Source organism: Amblyomma maculatum, chromosome 4 (genome assembly GCF_055883805.1).
Source record: "Amblyomma maculatum isolate TAMU_Amacu chromosome 4, ASM5588380v1, whole genome shotgun sequence".
NCBI lineage: Eukaryota > Metazoa > Arthropoda > Arachnida > Ixodida > Ixodidae > Amblyomma > Amblyomma maculatum.
In genome coordinates, this window is record NC_139347.1 from 180,025,006 (window position 1) to 180,041,395 (window position 16,390).

Consider the following 16,390-nt stretch of genomic DNA (forward strand, 5'->3'; position numbering starts at 1 on the left):
GATGACATAGCAGTGTTTTGTGCAACTAGAAAGAGCATCTGTGAAGTTACGGGTGTCGTCCAAACATTTTGTGATCAAACCGGATGTAAGATCAATTGGGAGAAAAGCTCTGGGTTTTGGCACGGTGATTGGGACGTGACACCTGATTTCTTCTGTAAGCTGCGATGGTCTGCTCTCCCAACGCGATATCTAGGCGTGCCTTTAGATTGTTATCGAGATGCCAACATGCACTGGATGGAAGAAACATCCAGAGCGAAAGAAAAAGCGGATGCGTGGCAAGGAAGGCAACTCTCAATGTTTTCGCGCGCTTCTATTTGCAATGTTTTTCTTATTTCAAGGCTGTGGTACCTCATGAATGTGTTGTGTGTCTCACGAACCTCAATTCAGAAAATGCACCGCGTTTTTGCTGTTTTTATTTGGGCATCCACATGGGAAAAAACCGCCCGGACGAACTTGTTTATTTCTGTTAAAAGGGGCGGGCTTGGCCTTGCCCATTTGTTCTTGCGACAAGTGGTTTCGCGATTTATATTCCTGCGTGATCAAAAAGATACCTTTCTAAGAACTGTGATGCAAGTGCGATTGCAGAGGCTGCTCCCTGAATGGATTGTGTCATGTGAAAGCATGCCTGGTACTGTGACTGGCTACCTGCGCGAAGTTGTTTTTTCGTGCAAGTTGCTGGAAGTGCGGTTTTCTTTTGATTACCTTTTCAATGTTCCCAGCAAAAACTGTATAAAGATCTCATTGACGGGATTCTGCCGGTGCCTTTTTACAGGGAATTACACTGTGGAGGCCCAGGGCAGGATGTTTTGAAAAGAGTAAAGAAGATGCCCGTGAGGCCATCTGCTAAAACGTTCCTTTTCAAACTTCACTCTAATACGCTCCCTGTTAAAACCTGGCTGAATGAAAAAGGTATCTTCGTCCCATGGACAACAAATTGCCTGTTGTGCAAAAAACCGGAGACAATTGAACACGTCTTCTTACAGTGTTGGGATGCTGTTTTTCTGTGGGACGTCCTCCAAAGGACAATTAAAAAGGAACTTCCCCTAACTCCGTACGGAATCAGATTCCTACCAGTGCAGAACGATGATGCACCTTATGATTTAATTATGCTTCTTGGTCTCCATAGTTTGTGTAAAACACGAATGCAGGTGCGTCACGCAGATATAAATACACGATCTGCGCGTGAAAACTTCATTGAAAGTGCAGTGTATATACGCGAAACTTTCAGGATGCAGCAGGATCCACCACATTGGCAATGTCTATTTGATGAGTTGGTGAACCTGAAAAGATTTTAGCCGCGTACGCGTTAGCTCAAGTGTAGTTGACGTGTTTTATCATGTGTATTTTTGTTTTCTGTTTCACGGCAATAAAGAAAAAAAAAGTCAGGATGGCCGAGCGGTCTAAGGCGCCAGACTCAAGGTTAAATGCCTTGCCTACTAGTTTGTGGGCTAAACGAGATTTCTGGTCCACGGATGTGGGCGTGGGTTCGAATCCCACTTCTGACACATTTTTTTCCTTCGTATATTTTGAGCATGCAGTACGGTGCTTCGCTTGAAATCTGTCTGGTAGTGTCAGGATGGCCGAGCGGTCTAAGGCGCCAGACTCAAGGTGAAATGCCTTGCCTACTAGTATGTGGGCACATTCTACTTCCGGCCACCGGCGTGTACGGACGCAGAATGATGAGCTCCGGCGGAGCGGCGATTGCGGCCCAGACTGGCCGCGGTAACAGGCTTGAGGAAAACGACGATAAGGAATATCAGATTATTTTGCCGCATCTGCCCACCGGACGTGTTGTTTTCAACACAGTTTTTTTGCACGGTGACGTACGAGTGCGACCCTTCAGGGTTGAAGATTTCCGGGACGCCCTGGCCAAGATTGGTACGCTCCCAGACGTGGTGGCCTTGGGGGCTTACCAAATAAACCATGTCTGGGCGGTGACTTTGAACAGCACGGAAGCAACCAAGCGGCTGCTAGCATTCAAGGAGCTTCAAGTGAAATGTCGACGGTGTATCGTCATTGACCCGGAGGACCAACAGGTGAAGCTACGGCTCCACTGGATGTTGCACGGCGTGGCGGATGAAGATATCCGAACAGCTTTTGCGGCGTTCGGCGAGGTGACGGAAGTGACCCGTGAGCGTTGGCGAGTCCACGGAGTGCACGAAAAGGGCTCAACAACGAGAACCGTGCTTCTGAAGTTGAAGCCTGGGATGAAGATAGAAGACCTGCCTCACCAGATAAGAGTAGCAGGGGAGTTGGCCCTTGTTGTGGTGCCTGGGCGGCCCATGCAGTGCCTGCGCTGCCGCGGGACCGGTCATGTGCGCCGGGAATGTAAGATTCCGCGGTGTGCGACGTGTAAGCGGTTTGGCCACTCGGAGGAAGACTGCGTACGAACGTACGCCGTGGCTACTGCACCAACAGCGAGGGCGGACATGACGGAACACCGAATGGATGTCGCAGAGACGGAGGATGCCGCAAAAGGGGTCGGAGAGGACGAGAGGGTGACAGCAACGACAGGCATGTTAGTGCCCCCGGGGGGTGGTGACGAGATGCTCGGTGGACCAGACAGGGAAGTGGCACTGCCAAGCAACGGACCGTCGGAAGAAGAAAAGGTGAGCGATGCCGAGAGCTCAAAAATTGAACTTCCGGAGTCTGCGGGCAGAAGGGGGACCCTCGAAGGGAGCAGCGGCCGAGCGACCAACGTCCAGGGCCCTGCGAAGCGTGCCCACGACGGGGGCGCCAGTGAGACGAATGAGGCAGATACAGCTAGCAACGACGAGCCGCCGATAAAAACGCCAATAGGGAGGAGGGCGACCTTCAAACCAAGACCGAATGTCTCGACGGACAGGAGAGCTGCCGAAAAGCCGCCCCCGTCACAAGGTCTGCCAGTCCAACCTCATGGCTCTGGCGTCAACGAAAGCGTCTAGCGCCATGCTAGACGTGAAGGGTAAGCACCATTCTCTTGGCCTCTTTTCACTCTAAGAAAATGGCTTATGTACTGTCACTAAAGGTTGCGACCCTTAACGTGAGAGGTCTAGCAGCAAAAAGGAAGCAGAGCCAGGTCCTGCGCCTTTTAAATGAAAATGACATCGATATACTTGGAGTTCAAGAGACAAAAGTCGAGGGTGAACAAGAGACCGAGAGCATGGTGCAACGTTTCACGTCGCGGTTTTACGCAGTTGTCAGCCATGCAGTCGGTACATCTGCTGGATGCGTCCTGTTTGTGAAGAAGTTGCCGGGTCTTGTAGTGCAGTCGCATGCTTCTTTTCCGTCGGGTCGGGGCGTGGTCCTCGATTTTAGTTTTTGCTCGGCTGAGTGGCGTGCTGTTTGTATATATGCACCTACGGTAGTTGATGAGAGGGCTGCTTTGTTTGATTTTGTTGAAGGGTATTTAAACACGGATAAGCAACTTGTCTTTCTGGGGGATTTCAATTGTGTACTGAGCTCCGGTGACAAAACTAGCCTTCGTACATTTAGGGATCGTAGCACAGAGGTGCTTTCGCGCTTGATTGACGAGTTTGCACTGGAAGACGTTGCAGAGTGTCTCACGAGCGAGCGACGGGTTCAGTATACGCATTTTCAGGGTGCTAGCCACGCCCGCTTTGACAGAATTTATGTGGCCGCAGAACTGGCTCCAAAATGCCAGGATTATTATGTTTTGGCGGTAACGTACTCAGATCACTGCATGGTTCAGTGTACAATTGGACCAAGAAAGGGAGGTAGCGGTTTTAATTGGGAATTGTGGAAGTTAAATAATAAACTGCTGAATGACGAGCAATTCACCAGACTAGTAGAAGAAGAAATTGGTAATATTTGTCAGGAGGACACCCACGAACTGGGTCAAGAATGGGAACTGTGTAAGCAACAAACTAAAATCAAAGCTATAGAAAAGGCCAGCTGCATACGGTTTCAAGAAAAACAAAATGAAATGCATTTAAGATCTTTGCTAGATAAATTGTTAGCCCTGGAGTGTAGCACGCCAGGGTTATACATGGACGACGTTAGAAAAATAAAACAAAGACTTCAACTGAATGACGAAGATCGTTATCGCGGAGCACTGGTGCGTGCGAGAGCGGAAAAATTGGCCATGGATGAGACGCCGACAAAAAGATCGTTGGGAATAGAAAAAGCAAATGCAAGGCGAAATCACGTGGCAGAGGTAGATTTGGCAGGACGCACAGAAACCGATAACGAAGGAATCGCGGAAGCTTTCCGGGAGTATTATGAAGAGCTATTTTCGTCCCGAGAGGTTAATTTGGACCGTTTTAAAGAATCCTTTCTTGACGCGATGCCAAAAATTGATGACGAACAAAAAGAAAGACTGGAGCGGCCAATAAGCGAAAAAGAAGTGCAGCAGGCAATAGAAAATTTAAACCCTGGGAAATCACCCGGGCCTGATGGCCTGAGTGCGGCTTTTTATAAAGCGTTCAAGCAACAGCTATCTCCTTTGTTGTGTGCCTTATTTAATGAAGCGTATGAGCTGAAGGCACTGCCTGCGTCTTTCGGATCGTCGCACACAGTACTTATTCCGAAAACTGACCAACCAGATAAGCTTAGGCAGTTGTCGTCTTACAGGCCCATTGCTCTGACAAACGTTGATTACAAGATTTATATGAAGGTGCTTGCTGGCAGACTACAAACGGTTATATGCGAACTAGTGGGCCCTCACCAAACGTGCGGTATCAAAGGGCGATCCATCTTTCAGAACATTCACAAAGCGAGAAGTGTGCTCGAATGCTGCGATGCAACTCATGCGTGTGTTGCTTTACTGCAGTTGGACTTGGAGAAAGCTTTTGATTGTGTGGCGCATGCTATTCTGTTCAGTATATTAGACCATGTTAATGTCGGCTCTGTTATTCGAGAGGGAGTGGCCTTGGCGTACCGTAACTGCACTACGAGATTAATTGTCAATAAGTCACTGGGGGCCCCCATCAACGTACGACGTTCGGTGCGCCAAGGTTGCCCCCTCAGCCCTCTTTTGTTCGGCATTTATATTGAAACATTGTGTTTAAGCATCCTACAAAACAATGACATTGATGGTTTTCGACTGCAGGAGTCAGAAGTCAAATTGCTGGCTTACGCAGACGACGTTGCGGTTTTTTGTGTGAATAAGGAGAGTATAAAGAGGACAGTGGAGGTGGTAAAACATTTTAGCAAAGTCACAGGGAGTAAAGTTAACTGGGGTAAGTGCCTGGGATTTTGGCACGGAGACTGGCAGCTGACCCCCGACACTTTCGCTAATGTGTCGTGGGTTACAACGCCTGCAAAGTACTTGGGTGTGCCCTTGCAATTTTACAAGGAAAGCGAGCCTTACTGGCTAGAGCAGGTCAGAGAAACCCGTGAAAAAGCGGATAAATGGAAAAGCGCTCAATTATCAATATTTGCAAGAGCCGCAGTTTGCAACCTGTTTTTAATTAGTAAGTTATGGTATGTAATGCAAGTGTTGCATTGCTCCCGTGTAAATGTGCAAAAATTGCATCGAGTTTTTGCGGTGTTTGTTTGGGCCTCGAGTTGGGAGAGGTGCAGTCGGACAAATTTGTTCCGGCAAGTGAAGCATGGAGGGCTTGGTCTGGGTCATTTGTTTGTGCGACAGATTGTCAACCGGTTTATGTTTTTTAGGGATGCCAGTGATCCATTCCTGCGCACAGTGTGTCAACAAAGACTTGGTCGAGCGTTGCCTGATTTCGTAGTTTATACGCAATGTATGCCGGGATCTCTTTTTGGATTCTTTAGGGAAATTGTTTTGAGCGTGAAATTCTTAAGCGCACGTTTTTCGAAAGAGTATTTAAGTAATGTTAACAGGAGAACATTATACAAGGATGTTTGTGAAGTGGTGTTCCCGGTGCCCTTGTACCGAGCTTTATACTATGGAGGCACAGGAAGTAATGTATTAAAACGCGTAAAGAAAATGCAAGTTGCTACGGGAGCTAAAACTTTTTTCTTTATGCTACATACCGGTACTTTGAGTGTAAAATCATTTATGGTGGAAAAGGGTATTTTCCTGCCGTGGGGGGCCCAATGTCTCATCTGCAAACAGCCAGAGACAATAGATCACGTGTTTTTGCATTGCTGGGAGGGGGTATATTTGTGGGATGTTCTGCAAAGGACAATTAAAAAACAGTTGCCACTTGATTCCCATGGCATTAGGTATTTGCCATTGGATAACCACGATGATATGCCGTTAGACCAGGTTATGTTAATGTGCCTCCACAGTATATGGCGCGCACGAATGGCTGGTTATCACTGCGATCCAGATGCACGGCCAGCCCGCATGTATTTCCGTGAAAGTGTGCAGCGATGGCTCGACGTGCTTAAATTGCAACCATGTGCTCCTGAGTGGCTGTCAAAGCTGGAACCTTTGACGGTGCTCAAGGAATTTTAAAATGACAATGCCTGCCCCTCAGTGGGGGATAGGCAACGCGAACTAGCTTTGTGTACATATATTATTCCTTTGTTCCTGTTGTTTTGTTTTCCAGTGCGTTGTATTTGTGTCAAAGTCAGGCAATAAAGAAAAAAAAAAAAGGATGGCCGAGCGGTCTAAGGCGCCAGACTCAAGGTTAAATGCCTTGCCTACTAGTATGTGGGCTAAACGAGATTTCTGGTCCACGGATGTGGGCGTGGGTTCGAATCCCACTTCTGACACATTTTTTTCCTTCGTATATTTCGAGCATGCACTACGGTGCTTCGCTTGAAATCCGTCTGGTAGTGTCAGGATGGCCGAGCGGTCTAAGGCGCCAGACTCAAGGTTAAATGCCTTGCCTACTAGTATGTGGGCTAAACGAGATTTCTGGTCCTCTGATGTGGGCGTGGGTTCGAATTCCACTTCTGACACATTTTTCTCCTTCGTATATTTCGAGCATGCAGTAGGGTGCTTCGCTTGAAATCCGTCTGGTAGTGTCAGGATGGCCGAGCGGTCTAAGGCGCCAGACTCAAGGTTAAATGCCTTGCCTACTAGTATGTGGGCTAAACGAGATTTCTGGTCCACGGATGTGGGCGTGGGTTCGAATCCCACTTCTGACACATTTTTTTCCTTCGTATATTTCGAGCATGCAGTACGGTGCTTCGCTTGAAATCTGTCTGGTAGTGTCAGGATGGCCGAGCGGTCTAAGGCGCCAGACTCAAGGTTAAATGCCTTGCCTACTAGTTTGTGGGCTAAACGAGATTTCTGGTCCACGGATGTGGGCGTGGGTTCGAATCCCACTTCTGACGCATTTTTTTCCTTCGTATATTTTGAGCATGCAGTACGGTGCTTCGCTTGAAATCTGTCTGGTAGTGTCAGGATGGCCGAGCGGTCTAAGGCGCCAGACTCAAGGTGAAATGCCTTGCCTACTAGTATGTGGGCTAAACGAGATTTCTGGTCCACGGATGTGGGCGTGGGTTCGAATCCCACTTCTGACACATTTTTTTCCTTCGTATATTTCGAGCATGCAGTACGGTGCTTCGCTTGAAATCTGTCTGGTAGTGTCAGGATGGCCGAGCGGTCTAAGGCGCCAGACTCAAGGTTAAATGCCTTGCCTACTAGTATGTGGGCTAAACGAGATTTCTGGTCCACGGATGTGGGCGTGGGTTCGAATCCCACTTCTGACACATTTTTTTCCTTCGTATATTTCGAGCATGCAGTACGGTGCTTCGCTTGAAATCTGTCTGGTAGTGTCAGGATGGCCGAGCGGTCATTCTACTTCCGGCCACCGGCGTGTACGGACGCAGAATCATGAGCTCCGGCGGAGCGGCGATTGCGGCCCAGGCTGGCCGCGGTAACAGGCTTAACGCAATCGATGATAAGGAATATCAGCTCATTTTGCCGCATCTGCCCAACGGACGTGTTGTTTTCAACACAGTTTTTTTGCACGGAGACGTACGAGTGCGACCCTTCAGGGTTGAAGATTTCCGGGACGCCCTGGCCAAGACTGGTACGCTCCCAGACGTGGTGGCCTTGGGGGCTTACCAAATAAACCATGTCTGGGCGGTGACTTTGAGCAGCACTGAAGCAACCAAGCGGCTGGTAGCCTTCAAGGAGCTCCAAGTGAAAGGTCGACGGTGCATCGTCATTGACCCGGATGACCAACAGGTGAAGCTACGGCTCCACTGGATGTTGCATGGCGTGGCGGATGAGGACATCCGAACTTCTTTTGCGGCTTTCGGTGAGGTGACCGAAGTGACCCGTGAGCGGTGGCGAGTCCAGGGCGTGCACGAAAAGGGCTCCACAACGAGAGCCGTACCCCTGAAGTTGAAGCCCGGGATGAGGATAGAAGACCTGCCTCACCATATAAGAGTAGCAGGGGAGTTGGCCCTTGTTGTGGTGCCTGGGCGGCCAATGCAGTGCCTGCGCTGCCGCGGGACCGGTCATGTGCGCCGGGAATGTAAAATTCCGCGGTGTTCGACATGTAAGCGTTTTGGCCACTCCGAGGAAGATTGCGTACGAACGTATGCAGTGGCCACTGCACCGACAGCGAGGGCGGACATGACGGAGCACCAAATGGATGTCGCAGAGACAGAAGAGGCCGCAAAGGGGGTCGGAGAAGCTGAAAAGCTAACAGCAACGACAGGTATGTTAGGGCCCCCGGGGGGCGGTGACAAGATACTCAGTAGGCCAGACAAGGAAGTCACGCTACCGAACAACGGACCGTCAGAGGAAGAAAGTGTGAGCGATGCCGAGAGCTCAAAAACTGAACTTCCGGAGTCTGCGGGCCGACAGGAAACCCTTGAAAAGAGCAGCGGCCGAGCGACCAACGTCCAAGGCCCTGCGAAGCGTGCCCACGACGAGAGCACAAGTGAGACAAGCCAGGCAGAGGCAGCTAGCAACGACGAGCCGCCGATAAAAACGCCAATAGGGAGGAGGGCGACCTTCAAACCAAGACCGAACGTCTCGGCGGACAGGAGAGCTGCCGAAAAGCCGCCCCTGTCACAAGGTCTGCCGGTCAGGATGGCCGAGTGGTCTAAGGCGCCAGACTCAAGGTTAAATGCCTTGCCTACTAGTATGTGGGCTAAACGAGATTTCTGGTCCACGGATGTGGGCGTGGGTTCGAATCCCACTTCTGACACATTTCTTTTCGTTCGTATATTTGGAGCATGCAGTACGGTGCTTCGCTTGAAATCTCTCTGGTGGCAGTGTCAGGATGGCTGTTTGATTCCACTTCCGGCCGCCAATGCGAACGAACGTGTTATGTTGGGCTTCGTTGGAGCGGATACAGCGGTCATGTCTGGCCGCTGAAACAGGCTTTTTGTTTCGGACAGTGATTATCAGGTTGTACTGCCAAGTTTGCCTAGAGAGCGATTTGTTGAAAACACGTTTTTTGCACGGTGATATCAGGTCCCGCCCATACCGGGTGGAAGACTTCCGTGGTGCGCTTGCTCCGCTTTCGCTCATGCCGGATTTTATCGCCCTAGGGCATACCGCATGAACCACATATGGGCCGTGACCTTCAAGGAAGCTGACTCGATGAAGAGGTTTCTTCGCTTTGAAGACCTGTAAGTCAAAGGTGCTTGGTGTCTCGTCATCGATCCCGCAAACCGAAATGTCCTGAAGGTACACTGGTTGCTCCACAGTGCACCAGACGAAGACATGCGGTTCGCATTTGCAGCTTTCGGGAACGTGACATGTTTCAAAGGAGAGGTGGAGAGGCGCATGGGGCGTGTCGGATAAGGGTTCAACCACAAGACTTGCGACACTCAAGTGGAATGCAGGCGTCAATCTTGACGATCTTCCGCATCAGGTGAGCGTCTGTGGCGAATTGGCCCTAGTGATATAGTGCCTGGCAGGGCTCCGCTTTTCCTGCGCTGCCAAAGTACAGGTCACATACGGCGCGAGCGCCGCATTCCGTGAGGCAGCTCTTGCCGGCTGTTCGGACACGAAGAGAGTCAGTGCACTCGCACATACACAGACATCACCAATCCCGGCAAAAACGATGAAGTGTCCGTGTTCTACATGGATGAGGCGGACGCTGAGGAGACTTCGAAAGCAGGAAACGGACCAGCGGCCAAGGAAGTTTTGCAGCCTAATCTTAAAGTCCTGGTGCCGCAGAAGCCTAATGTTCACGCCAGCCCCCCTCCCTCCCTCCCCCCCCCCCCCCCCCCCCGAGAAAATCAAAAGACGCTGACCAAGAGTAATCTACGTTGAATAACCCGACGAACGACGACAAATTGAACATTGAGAACGCCGAAGTAACCGCAATGGACGTTACTCAGGTAGCAGCTGGCTCCGGTGCCGGTATACTTCCCGGAAAGCGGCCGCGTGACTAGAGATACCGAGAGTGAGCAACTGGACGGTAGTGGCAGCGGGGAGCCGTCACCAAAAACAACCGGGATGAGAAGGCCGCCTTTCAAACCGCGGCCGAACGTCCCGTCCGAGCCAAGGTTGGCGGTGAAACCGCCTCCGTAATCCTTTGATGTGTGTGGCCAGGTGGACATGGCAAAGATGCTGCTGGCTATGATCTGTACGACGATCTGGATTGGGGAGAGCTGCATGGAGGCTTTATGCTCTGTGAGCTTAGTGTCGTTTTGTTGCCCGCTACGAACTCTAATTAGCGGGGCTTTTGTTACTAAAACATGGCGGTTAATCTCGATGTATCACTTCGTTTAGCATTTTTAAATGTGCGGTGTTTGGGTGCAAGAAGAAGACAAAGCCAACTGCGTCGCCTATTTCTTGAAGATGACCTTGACCTAATCTCTATCCAAGAAACTAAGACTAAAATCGAAGAGCTAACTGATCATGTTGCCGCATAAAAGACGACGTCAAATATGATGAATGGGACGACAAGCGCGAGCCTGCAGGAGAAGGAAGTTTGAGCGCTAGACTCGTCCTGGTCGACTATTGAACCCGTCCGATCTCTGGGCCCTCCTTGCCGTTCTACCGATACGCGACACTGGTGGAGCGCGCTGGGGTATGCATAAGACTCCTCAGGCAGTTTATAACGGATCCCAGACATCGACACGCCGGTCCATCGTGCTACCTGACTGTTTACTTTTTTTTTGTACCGCGCTAAATCAGTTATATTTCACTGTTAAATTCTACTGACGTGCTATCTGCTACTGTCGCCTACCAATGAGAATATTTCAGTAGATTAATCCCCCCTCCCCCTCCTGAATATTGCAGGATTAAGTGTGACATGTACTCCACCCATTCTAACCTCGTGATATTTTGTTTTGTGCGCTGATAGTGGCAACAATCTTTTAAGTGATATATCTTCCTTTATTTGTGCAACATATTAAGATGCATGACCTAAGCGCAACACGTGTCATTCTGTCTATATACCTTGCACCTCCATTACATCACGCGCGTGGAATCTTGTTTTGATATTTTGATGTTTATTTGTTGATAGTGGCTGGTAACGTGTTCTTCGATTGTGCATGTATATAAGAAATAGGAACCGACAGCTTCTTTCTACATTCCTTGACAAAGGCCGGACCCCGGCCGAAACGTCGGAATAAAGTGTTGTTTGTTCCACCATGTGTCACCTCCTTTAAGTTTATATATATATATATATATATATATATATATATATATATATATATATATATATATATATATATATATATATATATATATATATATATATACACTCTCAAGGTTCGTATACAGACAACATAAATACCCAAGCAAGTAGCAGGGGGGACAGCGGCCGATGTAGCTCAGTTGGAAGAGCACCGCACGCAATATATCCGGAGGTCGTGGGTTCGGTTCCCACCATCGGCACGTTGTTTTTTCTGCTACTTTTTGTTTAATTATCTTCCCCTAAAGAAGATTACATTACTAATTTCTTTGATTATCCAAGTAAACATTAAAAAAAAAAGGACATAAAGTAACATCCCCTACGCTTTCCTTGGCCTCGCCGACTGTTGGCTTCTTTCCTTCATATAGATATATAGATATATATATACCTATGGCTTCAAGACTACCAGAACCGAGACCCCCGTAAGCTACAAGCAGATCAATTAAGGGGAAATGAGGGTGCTCGTTATAATACATGAAGGAAAGAAGCCAACAGTCGGCGAGGCCGAGGAAAGCGTTGGGGATGGTACTTTCATGTCTTTTTTTTAATGTTTACTTGGATAATCACAGAAATTATTAATGTAATCTGATTAGGGGAAAGATAATTAAACACAAAGTAGAAGAAAAACAACGTGCCGATGGTGGGAACCGCTCTCGATCACGTTCTACGTGACGCTGGCGGTAACAAAGGACGTTCCACGTCCGCCGCTATGGTTGAGGGTGGCGCTGGTGAACCTCTCAAGGTTTACAGCTGCTGTTGCGCTGACACGTGCACGACGCCACGGCGGCGAGGGAATTTGCCAGCGACGTTGTCCGAAGCTAAGTGCGCTTTTATATTTATTGTTTAGCTTTGAAAGCGTATTCTCCTGCATGCGTTAAAGCACTAATTTCAAATCATAGGACCAGGGAAAGCGGAGGAAACCGATTTTCCCTAGGTAGGTGTGTGTGTGGGGGGGGGGGGGGGGCTGCCTATGGGTCGTAAAGTAAAGGAAGACATGGGGGGCGAGGAGCTGGTGCAATGTGACGAGTGCAGGCGCTGGTGCTACATGGATGAAACTGGTTTTGAAAGCTTAGATGACGCGGGGGAGACTAGTTTCTCGTGCAAGTTGTGCGTTAGGTTTAAGGAGACCATTCTGAGGCTGGAGGGTGAATGGGCCATAAAGATTCAGGAGCTCGGGAGGGACCTGAAAGTTGGGAGGGAGAAAAGGATGACGCTGGAGGCACAGGCAGTAGAGCTGGTTAGGATGGAAGGGGCAAAGACCGACCAGCTAGAGGAGATAGGGTCTCAGCTCAGGGAACAAAAAAAGCGAGCCGAGCTGGAAGGTCAGGTGAAGGCGCTTATGGCGCGGCCAGCTAAAGACCCCGGGTCGGAGCAAAGTCAGGGGGTGGATGAGACCAGCGTGAAGTCCCCTCAGGATGAAGGAGATGGAAAGGAGGCGGGCAGAGAAAATCACCCGGTGGCGGTGGAGTCGCAAGAGGCGGCTACACGATGCTACAGCGAAGTAGCAAAACAGTTCGCGGGAGGGCTAGCGACAAGCCCGGAATCGCGCGAGAAAGGTTAAACGCCGCTACGACAAGAGAACCAACGAGAGCGAACCGGGCGGCAGTTGGCGCAAGCTGGAGATGAAAGGCTAGATCGTAGGAGAGTCCTGGTGGTGGGGGACTCAAATGTAGCAAGGTTTGAGGAGGCTGTCCTAGCAACAGTGAAGGGTGACAGGCGTTTGAAGGTGGAGGCCCAATCGGGGAAAGGTATGGTTGAAGCGATGACCAAAGCCCAGGAGGTGGTAGGGAACAACAAGGATGTAGAAACCCTGGTCATCATCCATGCTGGACTCAATGATGTCTTGAAGGGGACGAGCCGGAATCTCGGGAGGCAGTTACAAGTAGGTATATATAACATAAAGGAGGCCTCTGAGAAAGTACACGTGACTGTATGCACAATCCCGGAAGTAAAAGGGCAGTCCAGCAGAACAGAGGGCAGAGTAGTCGAGGCCAACCGGATCATTAGGAGCCTAAGCCGACGACTTGGGTACACCACAATGGAGGTTAACAGGGATGTGTACGAGGTCGGCCTCCACCCGTTTGCACGAGAAGGTATCCACTACAGCCGGGCCACCGGTAGGAGGGTAGGAGGCAGGATAGGCCGCCAGGCAACAGCGTTTTTAGGAGGGCCCAGAGCCCTGAAGCCACCAGCGTAAACAAAGGCGACCAAGAGGACGAGCATAGACTAGGGAAACATAGAAGCCAAGGAGAAGCAACAGGCATAAGCGCAAGAGCCAGATTAATTCAGACATAGGGTATATTAACATGCAAGGAGGCAGGAATAGGCTAAAATGGGAGGAAATAGAAGAGCAGCTTAGGCAGGAGAAGTTAATGGTTTATGGATTTGTGGAGACGCATCTTCGGGACAAGGAGCAACCACCCTGTAACCCTGATTATGCATGGGAATACTGCAACAAAACAGAGGGCAGCAGAAAGGGAGGGGGAATTGGGGCATTTATCCATAAAAGTACAAATTTGCAAAGAGTCAAACAGGAATGTAAGGAACATTTATGGCTAAAAGGAAAAGTGGCAGGGGAGCAAACACTCCTTGGCTTTGTATACCTGTGGACAGGAGCAACTGCCAAAGAGGAAAACAAAAAAAAAATTGGTAGAATGTATAGCAGGTGACATTAATGAGCTAGGAAAAGGATGCGAAATAATTATAGTAGGGGACATGAATGCTCATATAGAAGATATAGATGGATACACAGACTCGACAGGTACCATGCTGCTGGATATGTGTGAAAGACACGACTTAGTTGTCTGTAACAGTACTGAGAAGTGTGACAGGGTCATAACGTGGGAGGTAGGGAGTCTGCATACAACAATGTATTATGCGATAATGTCACACAGGACGTACGATAGGCTAAGGGTCATGAACATAGATGAACATGGTGCCAGGAGTCTAGGCAGTGATCATAAATGTTTCAAGATGAGTTTTGGAATAAAAACTAATTCAGGAATGAAACATGATGACCAGCCAGATGGGATCTTTTACTCGGAGCAGCAAATAGAAACAGCAAGCACCCAAATTGAAGCAGTAATCTCTAAGGATAATAAAGCAGAGTGGACATACACAAAGTTAATGGGACTGTTTGGGCTAGAGTTGGCTAAGGTACGAGTCAGGAAAAAAAGGACAAGACGAAAACCAAAGAGCTGGTGGGATGGGGAGGTGAAGAAGGCCATAGAGAAACGTCAGGAAGCCTCCAGGGAACACAGATATTCTAAGCATAGGGGAGACCCAGAAGCAGACGTTGAGAGAAAATGGGATAAATACATAAAATGTAGAAGGGAGACATCCTACTTAATCAATGAGAAAATTAGAAGACAAGGGTCCCAGTGGCTGTCAGAAGTAGACAAAAGGGATAAAAATGCAGCTAAGAAATTCTGGCAACATCTGAATTCCCATAGTAATAAGACTAGCCTAGAGCAGAGGTCTATTGTTACAGATCAAGGTATCCGGCTAGAAGGGGAAAAGGGAATAGAGCATATACGACTAACGATGTCAGAAAAGTTTAAAGAACAAAGAAAGGTCGTAAGTGCCTTAGTAGAGGACGATAGACCGGTTAGTGCAATTGTTCCAATTGGACAAAGAGAGTGGGAAAGGGCTGAGAAGAGAGTACCAAGTAGCACATCAGCAGGCCCAGATGGTATTCCTATTAGGTTATTAAAGATGTTGGGCCCAAAGTCTAAGGAAACGTTAAGAGAGGTGGTGAGCAAAATGTTAATGGATGGCAAGGTTCCTGATGAATGGAGACTAAGTAGAATGAGCATGATATATAAGGGAAAGGGGGACAAAGCTGACATAGGCAGCTACCGTCCCATAACAGTAACATCAGTGGTCTACAGGGTGGTGATGCAGATTATAAAGGACAGAGTGCAGTCATGGGTAGAGAGCAAGGGGGTGCTGGGAGAGCTGCAGAATGGCTTCCGGAAACAAAGCAGGTTAGAGGACAATCTGTTCTCATTGACACAGTGTATCGAGGTAGCAGAAAAGGAACACAGACCCCTATGGCTAGCTTTTCTAGATATCAAAGGAGCCTATGACAGTGTACATCAAGAAGACTTATGGAGTATTCTGGATGTGTTAGGTGTGGAAAGCGGAGTAACCAGTCTTTTAAAAGATATTTATAAGGATAACCAGGTGCTAATAAAATGGGAAAAAAATGTGTTGAAGCCTGTAGAGGTAAAGAAGGGGCTTAGACAAGGATGTTCCCTGTCACATTTGTTGTTATGCTGTACCTGCAAGGATTAGAGGCTAAACTAGAGGGGAGTGGACTCTGCTTCAACCTTTCTTTATTCAAGCAAGGAGAATTTATCCCAGTCATTACCAGGACTAATGTATGCAGATGATATAGTACTGATGGCTGACAACAGGGTAGATTTGCAGGAGTTGATGGATATCTGCGGTACAGAGGGAGATAAGTTAGGTCTGCAGTTTAGCAAGAAAAAATCGGCAGTCATGATTTTTAATGATAATGAGGCCGGCGAACATAGGATACAGGAGGACATGCTGGAAGTAGTGGATAAGTACAAGTATCTTAGGGTGTGGATAAATACTGGAGCTGAATACCTAACGGAGCATGAAAAATATGTGGCAGCTAAGGGAAGTAGAAATGCTGCCGTCATGAAAAACAGGGCGCTGTGGAATTACAATAGGTATGAAGTGGTGCGAGGGATTTGGAAAGGGGTGATGGTTCCTAGTCTGACTTTTTCCAATGCAGTCCTGTGTATGAGATCAGAGGTCCGAGCACGGTTGGAAATTAAGCAGCGCAGGGTGGGTAGGTTTGCTTTGGGAGCTCATGGGAATACGCCAAACCAGGGTGTGCAGGGTGACCTGGGATGGTCTTCTTTTGAGAGCAG

General features: G+C 48.7%; 2 protein-coding genes and 6 non-coding genes across 8 annotated transcripts; all 8 read left to right on the top strand.

Annotated features, from left to right (window-relative positions):
- Window positions 1–1,381: 1,381 nt before the first annotated feature.
- TRNAL-CAA (transfer RNA leucine (anticodon CAA)) lies at window positions 1,382–1,505 on the top strand. The gene is made up of 2 exons: window positions 1,382–1,419; window positions 1,460–1,505. It is a non-coding gene; the product is annotated as a tRNA-Leu (tRNA).
- A 171-nt stretch (window positions 1,506–1,676) lies between these two features.
- On the top strand, window positions 1,677–3,830 carry LOC146193746 (uncharacterized). Its single transcript, XM_084600593.1, has one exon. The coding sequence runs from the start codon at window positions 1,677–1,679 to the stop codon at window positions 2,922–2,924; it is 1,248 nt and encodes a 415-aa protein (XP_084456719.1). The 3' UTR covers window positions 2,925–3,830.
- Window positions 3,831–6,893: 3,063 nt separating this feature from the next.
- On the top strand, window positions 6,894–7,017 carry TRNAL-CAA (transfer RNA leucine (anticodon CAA)). The gene is made up of 2 exons: window positions 6,894–6,931; window positions 6,972–7,017. It is a non-coding gene; the product is annotated as a tRNA-Leu (tRNA).
- Window positions 7,018–7,082: 65 nt separating this feature from the next.
- Window positions 7,083–7,206, top strand: TRNAL-CAA (transfer RNA leucine (anticodon CAA)). The gene is made up of 2 exons: window positions 7,083–7,120; window positions 7,161–7,206. It is a non-coding gene; the product is annotated as a tRNA-Leu (tRNA).
- Window positions 7,207–7,271: 65 nt separating this feature from the next.
- On the top strand, window positions 7,272–7,395 carry TRNAL-CAA (transfer RNA leucine (anticodon CAA)). Its single transcript has 2 exons — window positions 7,272–7,309; window positions 7,350–7,395. It is a non-coding gene; the product is annotated as a tRNA-Leu (tRNA).
- A 65-nt stretch (window positions 7,396–7,460) lies between these two features.
- TRNAL-CAA (transfer RNA leucine (anticodon CAA)) lies at window positions 7,461–7,584 on the top strand. Its single transcript has 2 exons — window positions 7,461–7,498; window positions 7,539–7,584. It is a non-coding gene; the product is annotated as a tRNA-Leu (tRNA).
- A 1,330-nt stretch (window positions 7,585–8,914) lies between these two features.
- TRNAL-CAA (transfer RNA leucine (anticodon CAA)) lies at window positions 8,915–9,038 on the top strand. The gene is made up of 2 exons: window positions 8,915–8,952; window positions 8,993–9,038. It is a non-coding gene; the product is annotated as a tRNA-Leu (tRNA).
- Window positions 9,039–12,480: 3,442 nt separating this feature from the next.
- LOC146193752 (uncharacterized) lies at window positions 12,481–13,683 on the top strand. Its single transcript, XM_084600594.1, has 2 exons — window positions 12,481–12,862; window positions 13,064–13,683. The coding sequence occupies exons 1-2, from the start codon at window positions 12,481–12,483 to the stop codon at window positions 13,681–13,683; spliced, it is 1,002 nt and encodes a 333-aa protein (XP_084456720.1).
- Window positions 13,684–16,390: the final 2,707 nt, after the last annotated feature.

Excerpts from the sequence above, each read along its gene's own strand:
- LOC146193746 (XM_084600593.1), top strand. The coding sequence starts at position 1,677 with ATGATGAGCTCCGGCGGAGCGGCGATTGCGGCCCAGACTGGCCGCGGT.
- LOC146193752 (XM_084600594.1), top strand. The coding sequence starts at position 12,481 with ATGGGGGGCGAGGAGCTGGTGCAATGTGACGAGTGCAGGCGCTGGTGC. Across the intron at positions 12,863-13,063 it reads AGACCCCGGGTCGGAGCAAA|AGAACCAACGAGAGCGAACC; the intron begins GTCAGGGGGTGG and ends CGCTACGACAAG.